The following is a 13373-nucleotide window of genomic DNA, read 5'->3' as shown; positions in this document are numbered from 1 at the left end:
GTGCCAAATATTGCAGTAATAGACACCACTGTAGGTCAGGAGACATCACTGTAGGTCAGGAGACATCACTGTAGGTCAGGAGACATCACTATAGGTCAGGAGACATCACTGTAGGTAACACGCCCGGTCAGCGTGAGCATTCAGGCACACAAAGACGAACACATGACGGCAACAAGGCCGAGGCTGTTTGTTTCCTGCTGTGTCGGCATGTTGACGACCGTCGATAATGACATTACAGAGAGCATGTGGTGATGTCAGAGCATCTGCAAAGTGGGGGAGGACAGAGACATAGAGGACAGATTCTGGATGTGTTGACTCAGACTGCTCATAACTGACGTTTTTACAAATATTCTGCATTTAACCCATTGATGCATAAGCATATTGGCTTTTTTTGAGGTTGACAAATAACTTAAGAAGGAATGGCCCAAAAAATAGCAGGAAATTAGTAATAAGATATAAGAAAATTGCCTGACAACTAGCAACAAAAAAAGATTTTAAAAAATGCAAAAAAGAAAAATAAAACCCTGCATATTAGTAAAAACAAAGAAAGAAAGTAAAGAAAAGAACCAATAGAACAAGAAAATGACCTGCAAATTAAATACAAAAAATTAGAAAAGCAAATAAAGAAATAGCTAATAAATGCATAGATTTTTTTAAAATCTTTTTTTCTTCTATATAATTTTAAGTGTGTAGTTTGATATAGTTCCCCTTTGATTTTTGGTAATCTCTAATCATTTTCAGATCCTTACCTTCTCACGTTTTATTATTTTTTGCTTTTTTGTTATTCTGGCCAAGATGCTCATTGTGGGTTTTTTTCTGTGCTTTTGAAAGAAACCAGTGTGCTCTGCTTTTAGTGGCTTAAATCATAGTGAAAACTCCTTCAGTCTGTTAGGACGTTATTTTGATAAGTACGTCACCTTAATTTATTAATTCTATGTTCAAATAGTCAAACCTGAGAAATAAATATAATTAAAACTTTTGGATAGAGTGACATTGAATGTTTAAAGTTCACATGAACCCAAATTTGTATATGAGTCATTTTTAGTTACACACAGATGTAAACTCACTCTGATTATTTAATTCAGTAGAAAGTTGTCGTGTCGCCTCTCGGTTTCTGTTTGCGTCCCCGCTGAACTCTCACAGAGACGGAGACACAGAAACAAACAGCAAAGTTTATTCAGCCACCATAAAGTGAGTCAGTAAAATCAACTTATTTAATATTCAGTAGGCCGCCTGCAGCTGCTTCACATTCATGTTTTTCTCACTGAGCCGGAGAATCTGTCTGTCCGCGCAGCTCTTCACACTCGGCTTTATTTATTCCTCCGATTGTTCCCGAGTCGAGCTGTTTGCTTCAAAACTCGAGAAAAGTTGTCAAACTCTCAGACAGAGAGGTGAGCTGGGAATCACCGCAGCTCGTCTGCCACGATTCATCACGTATACATGTTTTTAGAGAAGTTTGACATCCTGTACTTCACGCTACATTTACTCACACACACACACACACACACACACACACACACACACACACACACACACACTCAGTCACACAGAAACAACTCAGCTGCAGTTTACACATCGGAAGACGGAAGGATTATTTTAACCCTTCGGGACCTGAGAAAATTGGCTTGGCTTTCTTTAAAAGTTAGTAGGAAGTTAATAAAAAGTTACAAGAAAATTCTTAAAATTCTTCTTAACTTCGAATATGACATACGGCTCATGATGATAGAAATGTTTCAAACTTTGATTTTACAATTTTGTGTCTAATCTAATAAATAATTGAGCAGCTTTTATTGTGACATTAGATTTAAAGGACTGTTTTTCAGCACTTTGAGGACTTCTGTAGGTCAAAGGATTCATAAATGAATCAAGAAAATAATCACAGAATAATCAATAATGAAAACATTCATTAGTTGCAGCTCTAATTTTATCCATAAATATTTTCAAAATTAATTTCCCCCCCCAAAATACTGTATATTAGATTTGATCCTTCAGCCACCCAACAGGCAAAATGATTTTAAAAATCATAATTTTTCTTTTAACAATTGTTTTTTTAAAAATGGTGAAGCTTTTGACATGTCTGTAGGCGGCACGTTTTCTTTTAAGGTTGGCAGTTAAAATAAATACAAAATACAGCCATTTAAAGTTGCATGCCTCTCCCAGGAGCCAAATTAAAAAAGCATTAGTCCCTCCCCAGTGCTTAAAATAATATTTTACATGCCTCCCCCTTTTTGCACCACCCTCTCTCCTCTCATAAATAACAAACAGTCCCAAAGTTATATTTAAATCTTCAGTTCCAATCCCGTTCTGAACTCATCATTTCTTAAATAAAAGGAACTGATGAGGAGTGTTGATGGTTGTTTCAGAGAATGTATGGTCTTTTAAATTTGCCTTTAATTCCTGGAAAAGTCCTGGAAAAGTCCTGGTAAAAATGTGTATGAACACTGGACGACTGAATCGACAGTTTTGATAAATAAATTATGTTTCTGTGTGTTTTAGGCGCAGCTGGAGGCCCAAAAGGCCACCCAGGACTTCCAGAGAGCCACTGAGGTCCTGCGGGCGGCGAAGGAGACCATCTCGCTGGCCGAGCAGAGACTCCTGGAGGAGGACAACCGGCAGTTTGACTCCGCCTGGCAGGAGATGCTGAACCACGCCACCCAGCGGGTGAGGAGGGGGGAGAGAGGAATATCTAAATATCTTAGCTGTTTATTTTTTTCTCTTTTGTCTGTGTGTAAATTTACGATTTTATTTCAAGGATTTTTTTTAGCTTCTTGGTATAAACCATCAGATTTAACTGACTTTGTTTATTGGACAGTGTGTGTAACTTCTTATTCTTCCCGCTCGTTTATTAAATTTATTCACAAAAAAATGCTAGAAAGTTGAGGGAGGACTTGATGGGCTGCAGCTGCCAAAACATGTAACCCTTAGGGCCCGATCTAATATTACACACACTCGAAACACTCTGCACACAAAATGCGCTTTTCAAAATTAACCTTTAAAAAATATTACACATTATTATTATTTTCTCACTTTCATTGAGTTCATTTTTTTAACCAACATTCATTATACTACTGGTAGAATTTTTTTTATTTTTATTTTTTTGCTGCTGACAGTCTGGGATATGTCAGTGATCAGCAGCAACATTGATTGTGACAGTGCACTGAGTGGAAATAGCATGTGTTTTCTCCATATGCCAAATATGGTCAAAATGACCTCATCCGGTGGAAAATAGTCAAAATGACAAATTCAGAGTCAAAAGCCCAGAATGACACCCAGAAATAATACAAGTCCTGTTTTTCTGCTTTGATGATCAGAAATGTCAGTTTGAATGGGTTTCAATGGAGCATTTTTTGACCTTAACAGTCTGAATGTAACTATTTAGTTTCCACAGTGTATTTTAGACTTATCACTGATAACACTCAAATACACAACCTGGACTACATTTATACATATGCATGAACACAGAGAAAATTATCAAAACAATCAAGAATAAAAAGAGTGTAAAATGCACCAAACAGTCCCTAAGGTTAAATCTGACGGTGAGCTCTGATTGGCTGTTTCAGGTGATGGAGGCGGAGCACACCAAGACGAGAAGTGAGCTGGTGCACAAAGAGACGGCGGCCAAATATACGGCAGCGATCGGCCGCATGAAGCAGCTGGAGAAGAAACTCAAACGCACCATCAACAAGTCCAAGTAAGTGAACCCCGCATCGCCTCCACCAGTCCAGTTTGTTGTTTGTCTGTTTGATAGCAGGATTTCGGTAAAAACCACTGCCCCCAGTTTTCATTAAAGTTGGTAGATGAGTGAAGCATAGGCAGAGAAGGATCTCATTACATTTTGGAGGGGTTCTGAATCACTCGGCGGATACATGAAACGTTTGAGTGACTTCTGAAGAATTTTTTGACAGAAGTGGATGAACATGCAGTCTGGTGGTCAACTGTCGTAGACGTTTTATGGACTCATTAAAAAAAAAAACAACTACTGGACATGATGAGAATAATGCTGCCTGACGTGATCCTCAGAAATATCGAATTTACGAGTTAGGAGCACATGAACGGCCCTCCAGAGTTGTGACGTTTGTGTGACGTTTCAAGATTTTACCCTTAAACACACACACACACACACACACACACACACACACACACACACACACACACACACACACACACACACACACCAAGTACACAGGCACATGTGATAGAGGACTCACTAAAAGTGGGAACTGAGCAAACCGCTAAAGTGAGGAAGCGCCAGAGGCAGGATAAAACTGATAAAAACTGATAAAAAGATCAAAATAAATCAGTATAATATTAATCAAAAATGAAATAAATAAAATACTCTTAGTAGTTGATAAAATGTTAAAATTTGAAATAAACGGATAACAACAAATAACAGATAAAATGTTAAAAATGATAAAATAATATAGGACCTAGTAAAACAGATTAAAATATATAAATACATAGTCAATAAATAAAGAGGTAAAATTCAATTAAAAGTCAAACCAAAAAGGTAGATCTTGAGTGAGGGGAAACTGTCTATGATTGATTTGGGCTTTACTAAAGTGACTCAGCAGTATTTTCAGCTCGGTCATTGGTTTGTCCTTTGTCGGAGCGTCGTGACGTCTCAGCGAGGTGTTTAAACCGCAGATCGTCCGAACCAGCCGGTTCAGACTGAGAGCTGCTGCTGGGCGATTCAGCCAAAAACTGAGCTGCAGACGAAGAAGTAACGACACCATCATCATAAAGTCATCTGCTGTGGCCCTTCAGTCTCACTTATAGACACCTGAGGATTAATTGTTGGACGCTGAAGACACAAGATGATTAATTTAGTCCAGAAATGAGTCTCTGTCCACCTGACCTGAGTGAAACTGCGGAGTCTGGTTTCCACAGCAGCTGTGTCACTCTCATGTGGTCTGATATATATTTGTTTTTTCACACCTGAGCTGTTTTTTTTTTTTTTTAAAGCAGGTTGCTCTTCTCTTTTCAGCTGAAAGTGGTTCTCTCTGAAACTTCTCATTTTTTAGGAAACAGTCGAGTGTTAAAGGGGAACTCTGGTTGAACGAGATTCTGTCACGAGGTGCAAAATGACATGAAATGATTTGGCTGCTGAAACCTCCGAATTAGAAATGCTCCAGGTGACATTTTTGAAATGAAAATATAATGAATAAAAACCCCAGATATTCTCATTGGTATTTCTCTTGGCCTCTCAAATGTCTTTCCACTGTCAAGGAAAGACCTGGAAAAGCCATGGAATTAATGAAAAATCATTGAAAGTTTTGGAAAAGTCATGGACTTTTGTTGTATGTAGTTAAAGTTGTTACATAATGTAACATAAAGCAAATGTATTTTTTGACAACATAACATTGCTCTAATATGCACCAATGTTTGTTTCATTTACCATCACGTTTTTATTTATTTCTCTCTCTGTGTCACCTCTCTCCCTTCATGTCTGAAAAAAAGTTAGGAAGGAAAAAGTTTACTATGGATCCTTGAAAAATTCACAGGAAAGTTTTGAAATTTTGTCCCTGAAAATATCTTGTAACCCTGTAAGAATTATTTAAAATGGTGACATTTGTGGTAAATTTTAAAGAAAACATTTTCTAGTATTGATGGCAATTGTACAGAGTGTATATTGTCTTGAAGATTTTCCTTAAATTAATGGAAAAATCATGGAAATTTATTAGTTAAAAATGTATATGAACCCTCCTTTCATCAGGAACAGGTTGATAAGAAATCACTCTTAAAATCATTCTTCAAAGGCATTTAAATGGTCTTTAAATCAATGAGGTCCAAAATTGAAAAAAAAAAAGCCAAAAAAACATTTTAAAGAAAAAAAGGCATAAATTTGAAAGAAAGAAAAGAAAGCAATTTTTTCTTTAAAATCTAGACATTTTTTTCCAGAATTTTTTTCTAGAAAACTTTTTCTTTGAAAATCTGCAATGACAATGAACTGATAAGGAGTACAGATGGTCGTTTCAGAGAATGTATTGTCTTTAAAATCAGCCTCAAAATCCTGCAAAAGTCATGAGAATCTATCTGCAGATATGTGCATGAACCCTGCTCATGTGCAGCCGGTCGGCTGGTCGGCGTGAGGTTATTTTTCTGAGTGAATAACGAGCTGCAGATCTGCTTCAGCGGGATGTTAATCCGCTCTGCATCAACATCACAGCCCCGTTATCTCCCTCTCCTCCTCCAGGTTGCCATGGTGATGATGTGCTTTTTCTGGGTTACTCTGTATTTTTCCCCTCTGATCTAATTGTCTCCTCTCCCTCTCTCTCTCCTGACCTCTCCTCCTCCTCCTCCTCCTCCGCAGGCCCTACTTTGAGATGAAGGCGAAGTACTATCTGCAGCTGGAGGTACGTGTTTTCCTCCTCTCTGACCTCACTGATCTCCTCTGAATTCACGAGGTCGCCATTCTCGGTGTCACTGTTTGTGTAGCTGTGACTGAGCGCCATCAGAGGTTAAATATTTTGACCCAAACGCTCAGAATCTGTCGGCTCGCCGCATCACGGCCGCAGTGTCCACTTTTTCTCCCTCTCTGTGTTCACGCTGCAGCTCAGTCTTTGCGCTTCAGGCTGCGATCAGATTGTTTTTCTGACTCGAGCACAAAACTGCAGCTGTAAAGAACAAAGAGCAGCTCGGCTGTGAACGTCAGCGTGGGTGCCGTGCAACACGAAGTTTGTTATCTGATGAACATCAGCTAATAAGGAACAAATGCAGCAGTGCTGAGATTTTAGTACTTCCACTTTTGTTTTTATATATTGTTGCTCCACCATACACATTGGTTACTTAAAAAATAAATAAATAATATATATATATATATATATATATATATGTATATATATATATATATATATATGTATATGTATACTGTGCAGTCCAATGTTTAACTGAGCTGTGTGTTACCTTTGTGTTTCTTGTTATAACATGAAAGTTTTCACTTTTTCGAAAGATATCTTCATGTTATAACAAGAACCTTTTTTGTTGACTTGTTACAGCAAAAAAGTTTTTGTTAGGACAAGATGATTTTTGTGTTTTTCATAAGATTGTTTCATGTAACAAGGTGTTTTCATGTTGTAACAAAAACTTAAAACAAGACTTTTTCTTGTTATAACAAGAAACTGTTTTCGTGGCAAAATGTTTTTCACATTTTTACAAGATACTTTTATGTGATGATGCTGTTGCTGCTGAGTATCTGTGCAGTCTGCTGACGTTGTTCTCCGTCCCTGACCTTCATCATCATCTTTCTCTCCCTCCAGAACCTCAAGAAGAACGTGGACGAGCGGCAGGCCAAGCTGTCGCAGGCCAAAGGCGAGTACAAGACGGCCCTCAGGAACCTGGAGATGATCTCCGACGAGATCCACGAGCGGCGGCGGAGCTCTGCCATGGGCCCCCGGGGGCGGGGCGTAGGCGCTGAGGGCGACAGTGTCTCCGGGGACGACATCTCCAACTTTAAGATGGAGTCAGACGGAATATCCAGTGAGTCCTTGAAGCTCAGTTATTCTTCCTCCTGTCTTCTCTCTGCTCTGCGTTTGTCAGTGTGAATCAGATGTTTGTCCTAACGAGATTAAAGGCCAGTTAGTAAATGTTAAAGATTGCCATCTCGTTACTGTCGATCTTCACGGAAACAGCTGCTCACCTCGTGCTGCTCTAAACATCAGTGCCTGCTGGAATCAGATTTAGTCGCCGTTTTGTTGTCATTTAGTCTCCTTTTAGTGTTAAATGGGGCCAATGAAAGATAAAGAATAGAGTAACACACACAGAGAACATGTTAAAATGGATACAGCATTTTTTTTTTTCCTTCAGCAGAAATAGATTTTTAAATTTACCTCTTGACTGTGAAGAAGAAATGATAAGCGAGCTGGCTGTCGTCTGGCTGCTCGTCCACCTGGAAGCACTCGTGACACGGACACAAACTCTTAAGGAGTTAAAAAAAAAACAACAGAGCTGCTCTCTGTTTCCATGAATTCCTGGTCTGTGGTTCTTAGAAAGTCTGATAAGGTTCAGCGTGTCGAAGGACTTCAGAGAAAACAACTGCACGACGGCCGTCAGCTCAGGAAATAAACAACTAAACTCTAAATGAAGTTCAACAGAGCTGAGTTTCAAACAGTTAATCCATTATACCAGTTTATTTCAGTGTGATTTAATTTACTTAACTTAATATGCATTGAAGACAGGAGACAAATGAAATGTCTCTCTGAAAATAAAAATGAATGGCAGTTCCTGACCTAAATCTCTGAAATAAACTTTCATAACGACATGCTGAACTCTAATTCTTCCTCTAAACTTAACCTGATTCTTACCTCTGTCCGCCTCTGTGTCATTCTAAAGTCAATAAAAGTGCCAGTGGAGGATCCCCCAACAGAGGTCCTGGCTTAGCCTCGAATGTCCTAAAATTAGAGAAATGTCCTAAAATCCTAGAAACATCATAGAAATGTCCTAAAAGTTGAGAAGCGTCCTAAAATTCTATAAACATCCTAAAATCCTAGAAACATCCTAAAAGCTAAAAGTTTTCTAAAATCCTAGCACATCCTAAAATCTGAGGATGTCCCAAAATCCTGGGAATGATCTAAAATCCTGGAAATGTTACAAAATCGTAATAACGTTCCAAAATCCTAAACATGTCCTAAAATTCTGGAAAAGTCCTAAAACTCTAGAATCCTCCTAAAATTCTGAACGCCCTAAAATCAGAGAAACGTCCCTAACTCAGAGAAATTTTTGTTTGTTTTCCCTTTATTCTTCCTCTCATTTCTCTCTCTCACTTCTTTCTTTTTCTCTCCATATCCATCTTTCTGTCCTCTGCTCCTCACCGCACCTCCCTCCTCCAATCCATTTCCATACTTCACTTTTTCACTTTTGTCCTCCTTTTTTCTGTTGCCTTATCTTTTCCTTTAATTTCCACCCTCTTTCGTCTTATTTATCCTGTTTCTGCCTTCTTCCTTCCTTCTCTCTCATCACCCCATCTTCTCCTCTCGTCTCCTACCTCACTGTCATTTTGACCTCCTCCTTTCACTCATAACCTCCTTCTTTTCCTCTTTCTCTCCCCTCTGCCCCTCCCTGTTATTTTTTCGCCATACTATACTATTGCCTTGTCCGGCCATTTTTTTGACATGCTAAATTATGAGGTTTTTGGCCTTTTTTTGTCCTTTATTCCAACTTTGTGCGCAATGATGCGTCTCTACAAGGTATTCTAGGTCCTTTTAAACCATTTTTAGGAGCGGTCAAAATTTTAATGTTTTTGCCATACTATACTATTGCCTTGTCCGGCCAATTTTTGACATTCTAAATCATGAGGTTTTTGACTTTTTTTTAGCTTTTATTCCAACTTTGTGCGCAATGACGCGTCTCTACAAGCTATTCTAGGTCGTTTTCAGCCATTTTTAGGAGCGGTCAAAATTTGACTTTTTTCGCCATACTATACTATTGCCTTTTCCCGCCATTTTTTCGACATGTTAAAGCATGAGGTTTTTGGCCTTTGTTGTCCTTTATTTCAACTTTGTGCGCAATGATGCGTCTCTACAAGCTATTCTAGGTCCTTTTAAATCATTTTTAGGAGCGATCAAAATTTGACTTTTTTCGCTATACTATACTATTGCCTTGTCCAGCCAATTTTTTGACATGCTAAATTATGAGGTTTTTGGCCTTTTTTTGTCCTTTATTCCAACTTTGTGCGCAATGATGCGTCTCTACAAGGTATTCTAGGTCCTTTTAAACCATTTTTAGGAGCGGTCAAAATTTTAATGTTTTTGCCATACTATACTATTGCCTTGTCCGGCCAATTTTTGACATTCTAAATCATGAGGTTTTTGACTTTTTTTTAGCTTTTATTCCAACTTTGTGCGCAATGACGCGTCTCTACAAGCTATTCTAGGTCGTTTTCAGCCATTTTTAGGAGCGGTCAAAATTTGACTTTTTTCGCCATACTATACTATTGCCTTTTCCCGCCATTTTTTGGACATGCTAAATTATGAGGTTTTTGGCTTTTTTTCAGCTTTTATTCCTACTTTGTGCGCTATAACACGTCTCTACAAGCTATTCTAGGTTGTTTTCAGCCATTTTTAGGAGCGGTCAAAATTTGACTTTTTTCGCCATACTATACTGTTGCCTTTTCCCTCCATTCTTTTGACATGCTAAATTATGAGGTTTTTGGCTTTTTTTTTGGCTTTTATTCCTACTTTGTGCACTATAACGCGTCTCTACAAGCTATTCTAGGTCGTTTTCAGCCATTTTTAGGAGCGGTCAAAATTTGACTTTTTTCGCCATACTATACTATTGCCTTTTCCCGCCATTTTTTGGACATGCTAAATTATGAGGTTTTTGGCTTTTTTTCAGCTTTTATTCCTACTTTGTGCGCTATAACACGTCTCTACAAGCTATTCTAGGTCGTTTTCAGCCATTTTTAGGAGCGGTCAAAATTTGACTTTTTTCGCCATACTATACTGTTGCCTTTTCCCTCTATTCTTTTGACATGCTAAATTATGAGGTTTTTGGCTTTTTTTGGCTTTTATTCCCACTTTGTGCGCTATGACGCGTCTGTACAAGCTATTCTAGGTCGTTTTAAGCCATTCTTAGGATTGCTCAAAATGTGACTTTTTTCGCCATACTAAACTATTGGCTTGTCCAGCCATTTTTTTGACATGCTAAATTATGAGGTTTTTGGCCTTTTTTGGCTTTTATTCCTACTTTGTGCACTATAACGCGTCTCTACAAGCTATTCTAGGTTGTTTTCAGCCATTTTTAGGAGCGGTCAAAATTTGACTTTTTTCGCCATACTAAACTATTGGCTTGTCCAGCCATTTTTTTGACATGCTAAATTATGAGGGTTTTGGCCTTTTTTGTCCTTTATTCACACTTTGTGCGCAATGACGCGTCTCTACAAGCTATTCTACGTCTTTTTCAGCCATTTTTAGGAGCGGTCAAAATTTGACTTTTTTCGCCACACTATACTATTGCCTTGTCCAGCCATTTTTTTGAAGTTCTAAATTATGAGGTTTTTGGCCTTTTTTGTCCTTTATTTCAACTTTGTGCGCAATGACGCGTGTCTACGAGCTATTCTAGGTCACTTTCAGCCATTTTTAGGAGCGGTCAAAATTTGACTTTTTTCGCCATGCTATACTATTGCCTCGTCCCGTCCTTTTTTTGACATTCTAAATTATGAGGTTTTTGGCCTTTTTTGGCCTTTATTCCCACTTTGTGCGCAATGATGCATCTCTACAAGCTATTCTAGGTCACTTTCAGCCATTTTTAGGAGCGGTCAAAATTTGACTTTTTTCGCCATACTATACTATTGCCTTGTCCGGCCATTTTTTTTTACATGCTAAATTATGAGGTTTTTGGCCTTTTTTGGCTTTTATTCCTACTTTGTGCGCTATAACACATCTCAACAAGCTATTCTAGGTTATGTTCAGCCATTTTTAGGAGCGGTCAAAATTTGACTTTTTTCGCCATACTATACTATTGCCTTTTCCCGCCATTTTTTTTTTTTTTTGACATTCTAAATTATGAGGTTTTTGTCCTTTTTTGTCCTTTATTCCAACTTTGTGCGCAATGATGCGTCTCTACAAGCTATTCTAGGTTGTTTTCAGCCATTTATAGGAACGGTCAAAATTTGACTTTTTTCGCCATACTATACTATTGCCTTTCTGGCCAGTTTTTTGATGTGCAGTATTATGAGGTTTTTGGTCTTTTTTGATCTTTATTTCCAGTTTGTACACTATGATGCGTCTCTATAAGCTATTATATGTGGTTTTCAGCCATTTTTAGGAGTAGTCAAAATTTCACTTTTTTCGCCATACTATACTTTTTTCACAGTATATTTTGTTGTCCAAAATAGCATAAAAAGTCATAGTATACTAGTACTTTCGCCCGTAATGCTGACGTCCCTAACCATAAAAAAAAAAAATAAACAATGAACCATTGACTGACCTCCTGTGCTGCAGGTGACCGTGCAGAAGGTGCAGAGGGCGATCTGGACAACGCGCCAGCCTCCAATAACAACACCAGCTCCACTTCCAGCACCAAGAGAAGCTTCAGCCTGGAGGCACGCTTCAGCTTTCTGAACCTGCGTCGCCCTCGCACCGACAACATCAAAAACACGGACAGCAGTTCCCAGAAGGGCGAGGCTGGGCAGACTGTGGTCTTGGTCAAAGGAGTCTGAGGACAAATAGAAGAGAAATTGTTGGAGACATTCAGACTGCGATTAACTGTTTATAAGCTACCTGTCACAACTGCACTCCATTTAGAAACTTCACGGTCTATGAGACTTTGAATGTCATAGTTGGTGTATGTAAAGTTTCCTGTACATCATGGCAGCGTTGATACTATAATTTCCTTTATGAAGGACATTGCACCTTTGGACTCTCCTGCCTGAGAAATAAAAAGCACCGTCATGTTAGAAATGTGCCAGGTGATGGTTAGAAATTATTCATGTTGGTTTTTTGTTTTTTTTTCCACTAAAAGCTAAAAAAGCTTCTGTTGCAAAAGTACATTAGCTGTCTGATTATGACCTTTGACTATTATATAATTGGTATAACTGTTCATCAAAATTAAGAATTTATTACTATTAAATGACACTTCTGTAAACCATGACGAGGTGATGTTCGTACTTCAATTTAAGTCACATGTGGAGATGTTCAATAAATAATGTCTTAATCTGCTCTACGCTCCTGTATTTGATATGTGTTTAGTTAAGTTAGTTAAGTTATGTAAAATGTTTCACAAGCATTTAAACCTCTGAAACCTGAGAAAATTGGTTTGAATTTTTTTTTTCAAAAACATGGAAAATGCAAAGACCAACTTGGCAAGAAACTAATAGATTTAGAAAATTAATTTTAAAAAAGCAAGGAAAAATGGCCCAAAAAGCATTCTTCTGATTATCATAGTTATATAATTTAAATCATTTAACAGAATTATGATGATATCAGATACTGAAGCACTTTTTAGGCCATTTTTGTACTTTCCCATGTTTTGTTTAGTTTTTTTTAGTTTGGTTTGCATTAATGTTTTTGTATGGTAATGTGATTTTCAGGTAATTTTCTTGTACTTTTTTACTAATTTCTTGCTCATTTTTGGGTCATTTCTTATAAAGTTGGTCATAGCTTTCTTCACATGATTTGAACAAGAAATCAAGTCAGTTTGCTCAGGTTTCAAAGAGTGAAGCACTATAGACCCTCTGATTTTTCTCCCACATAAAGATGCTTAGAGTATCATTCGGGTTTAAGCTTTTCACATCAAGTTTTCGCCACCATGATGATTTTTTGAAGAATTTAAATCATATATAAAAGGAATGCGACTTGGTGTTTTGTTGAAAAACAATTAACATAAAGGTAGAATAAAAATTGTGAATGTAAATAAAATAAGACATAAGATTAAAAACA

General features: G+C 37.8%; 1 protein-coding gene across 1 annotated transcript in view; it reads left to right on the top strand.

Moving 5' to 3' along the window:
• The window catches only part of LOC121945682 (SH3 domain-binding protein 5-like), a 36335-nt gene extending 23682 nt beyond the window's left edge, over positions 1-12653 (top strand). The window contains exons 4-8 of the mRNA XM_042489981.1: positions 2497-2661; positions 3561-3691; positions 6311-6353; positions 7257-7476; positions 11922-12653. Coding sequence (XP_042345915.1) covers positions 2497-2661; positions 3561-3691; positions 6311-6353; positions 7257-7476; positions 11922-12154 — 792 coding nt within the window. The 3' untranslated portion in view covers positions 12155-12653. The remainder of the gene's footprint in view (positions 1-2496; positions 2662-3560; positions 3692-6310; positions 6354-7256; positions 7477-11921) is intronic.
• The last annotated feature ends 720 nt before the right edge of the window (positions 12654-13373 follow it).

The sequence above is a fragment of the Plectropomus leopardus genome, chromosome 7, assembly GCF_008729295.1.
Source record: "Plectropomus leopardus isolate mb chromosome 7, YSFRI_Pleo_2.0, whole genome shotgun sequence".
Classification (NCBI taxonomy): Eukaryota; Metazoa; Chordata; class Actinopteri; order Perciformes; family Serranidae; genus Plectropomus; species Plectropomus leopardus.
The sequence above is the reverse complement of the archived record's forward strand: the minus strand, read 5'-3'. Positions and strand labels throughout refer to the sequence as shown.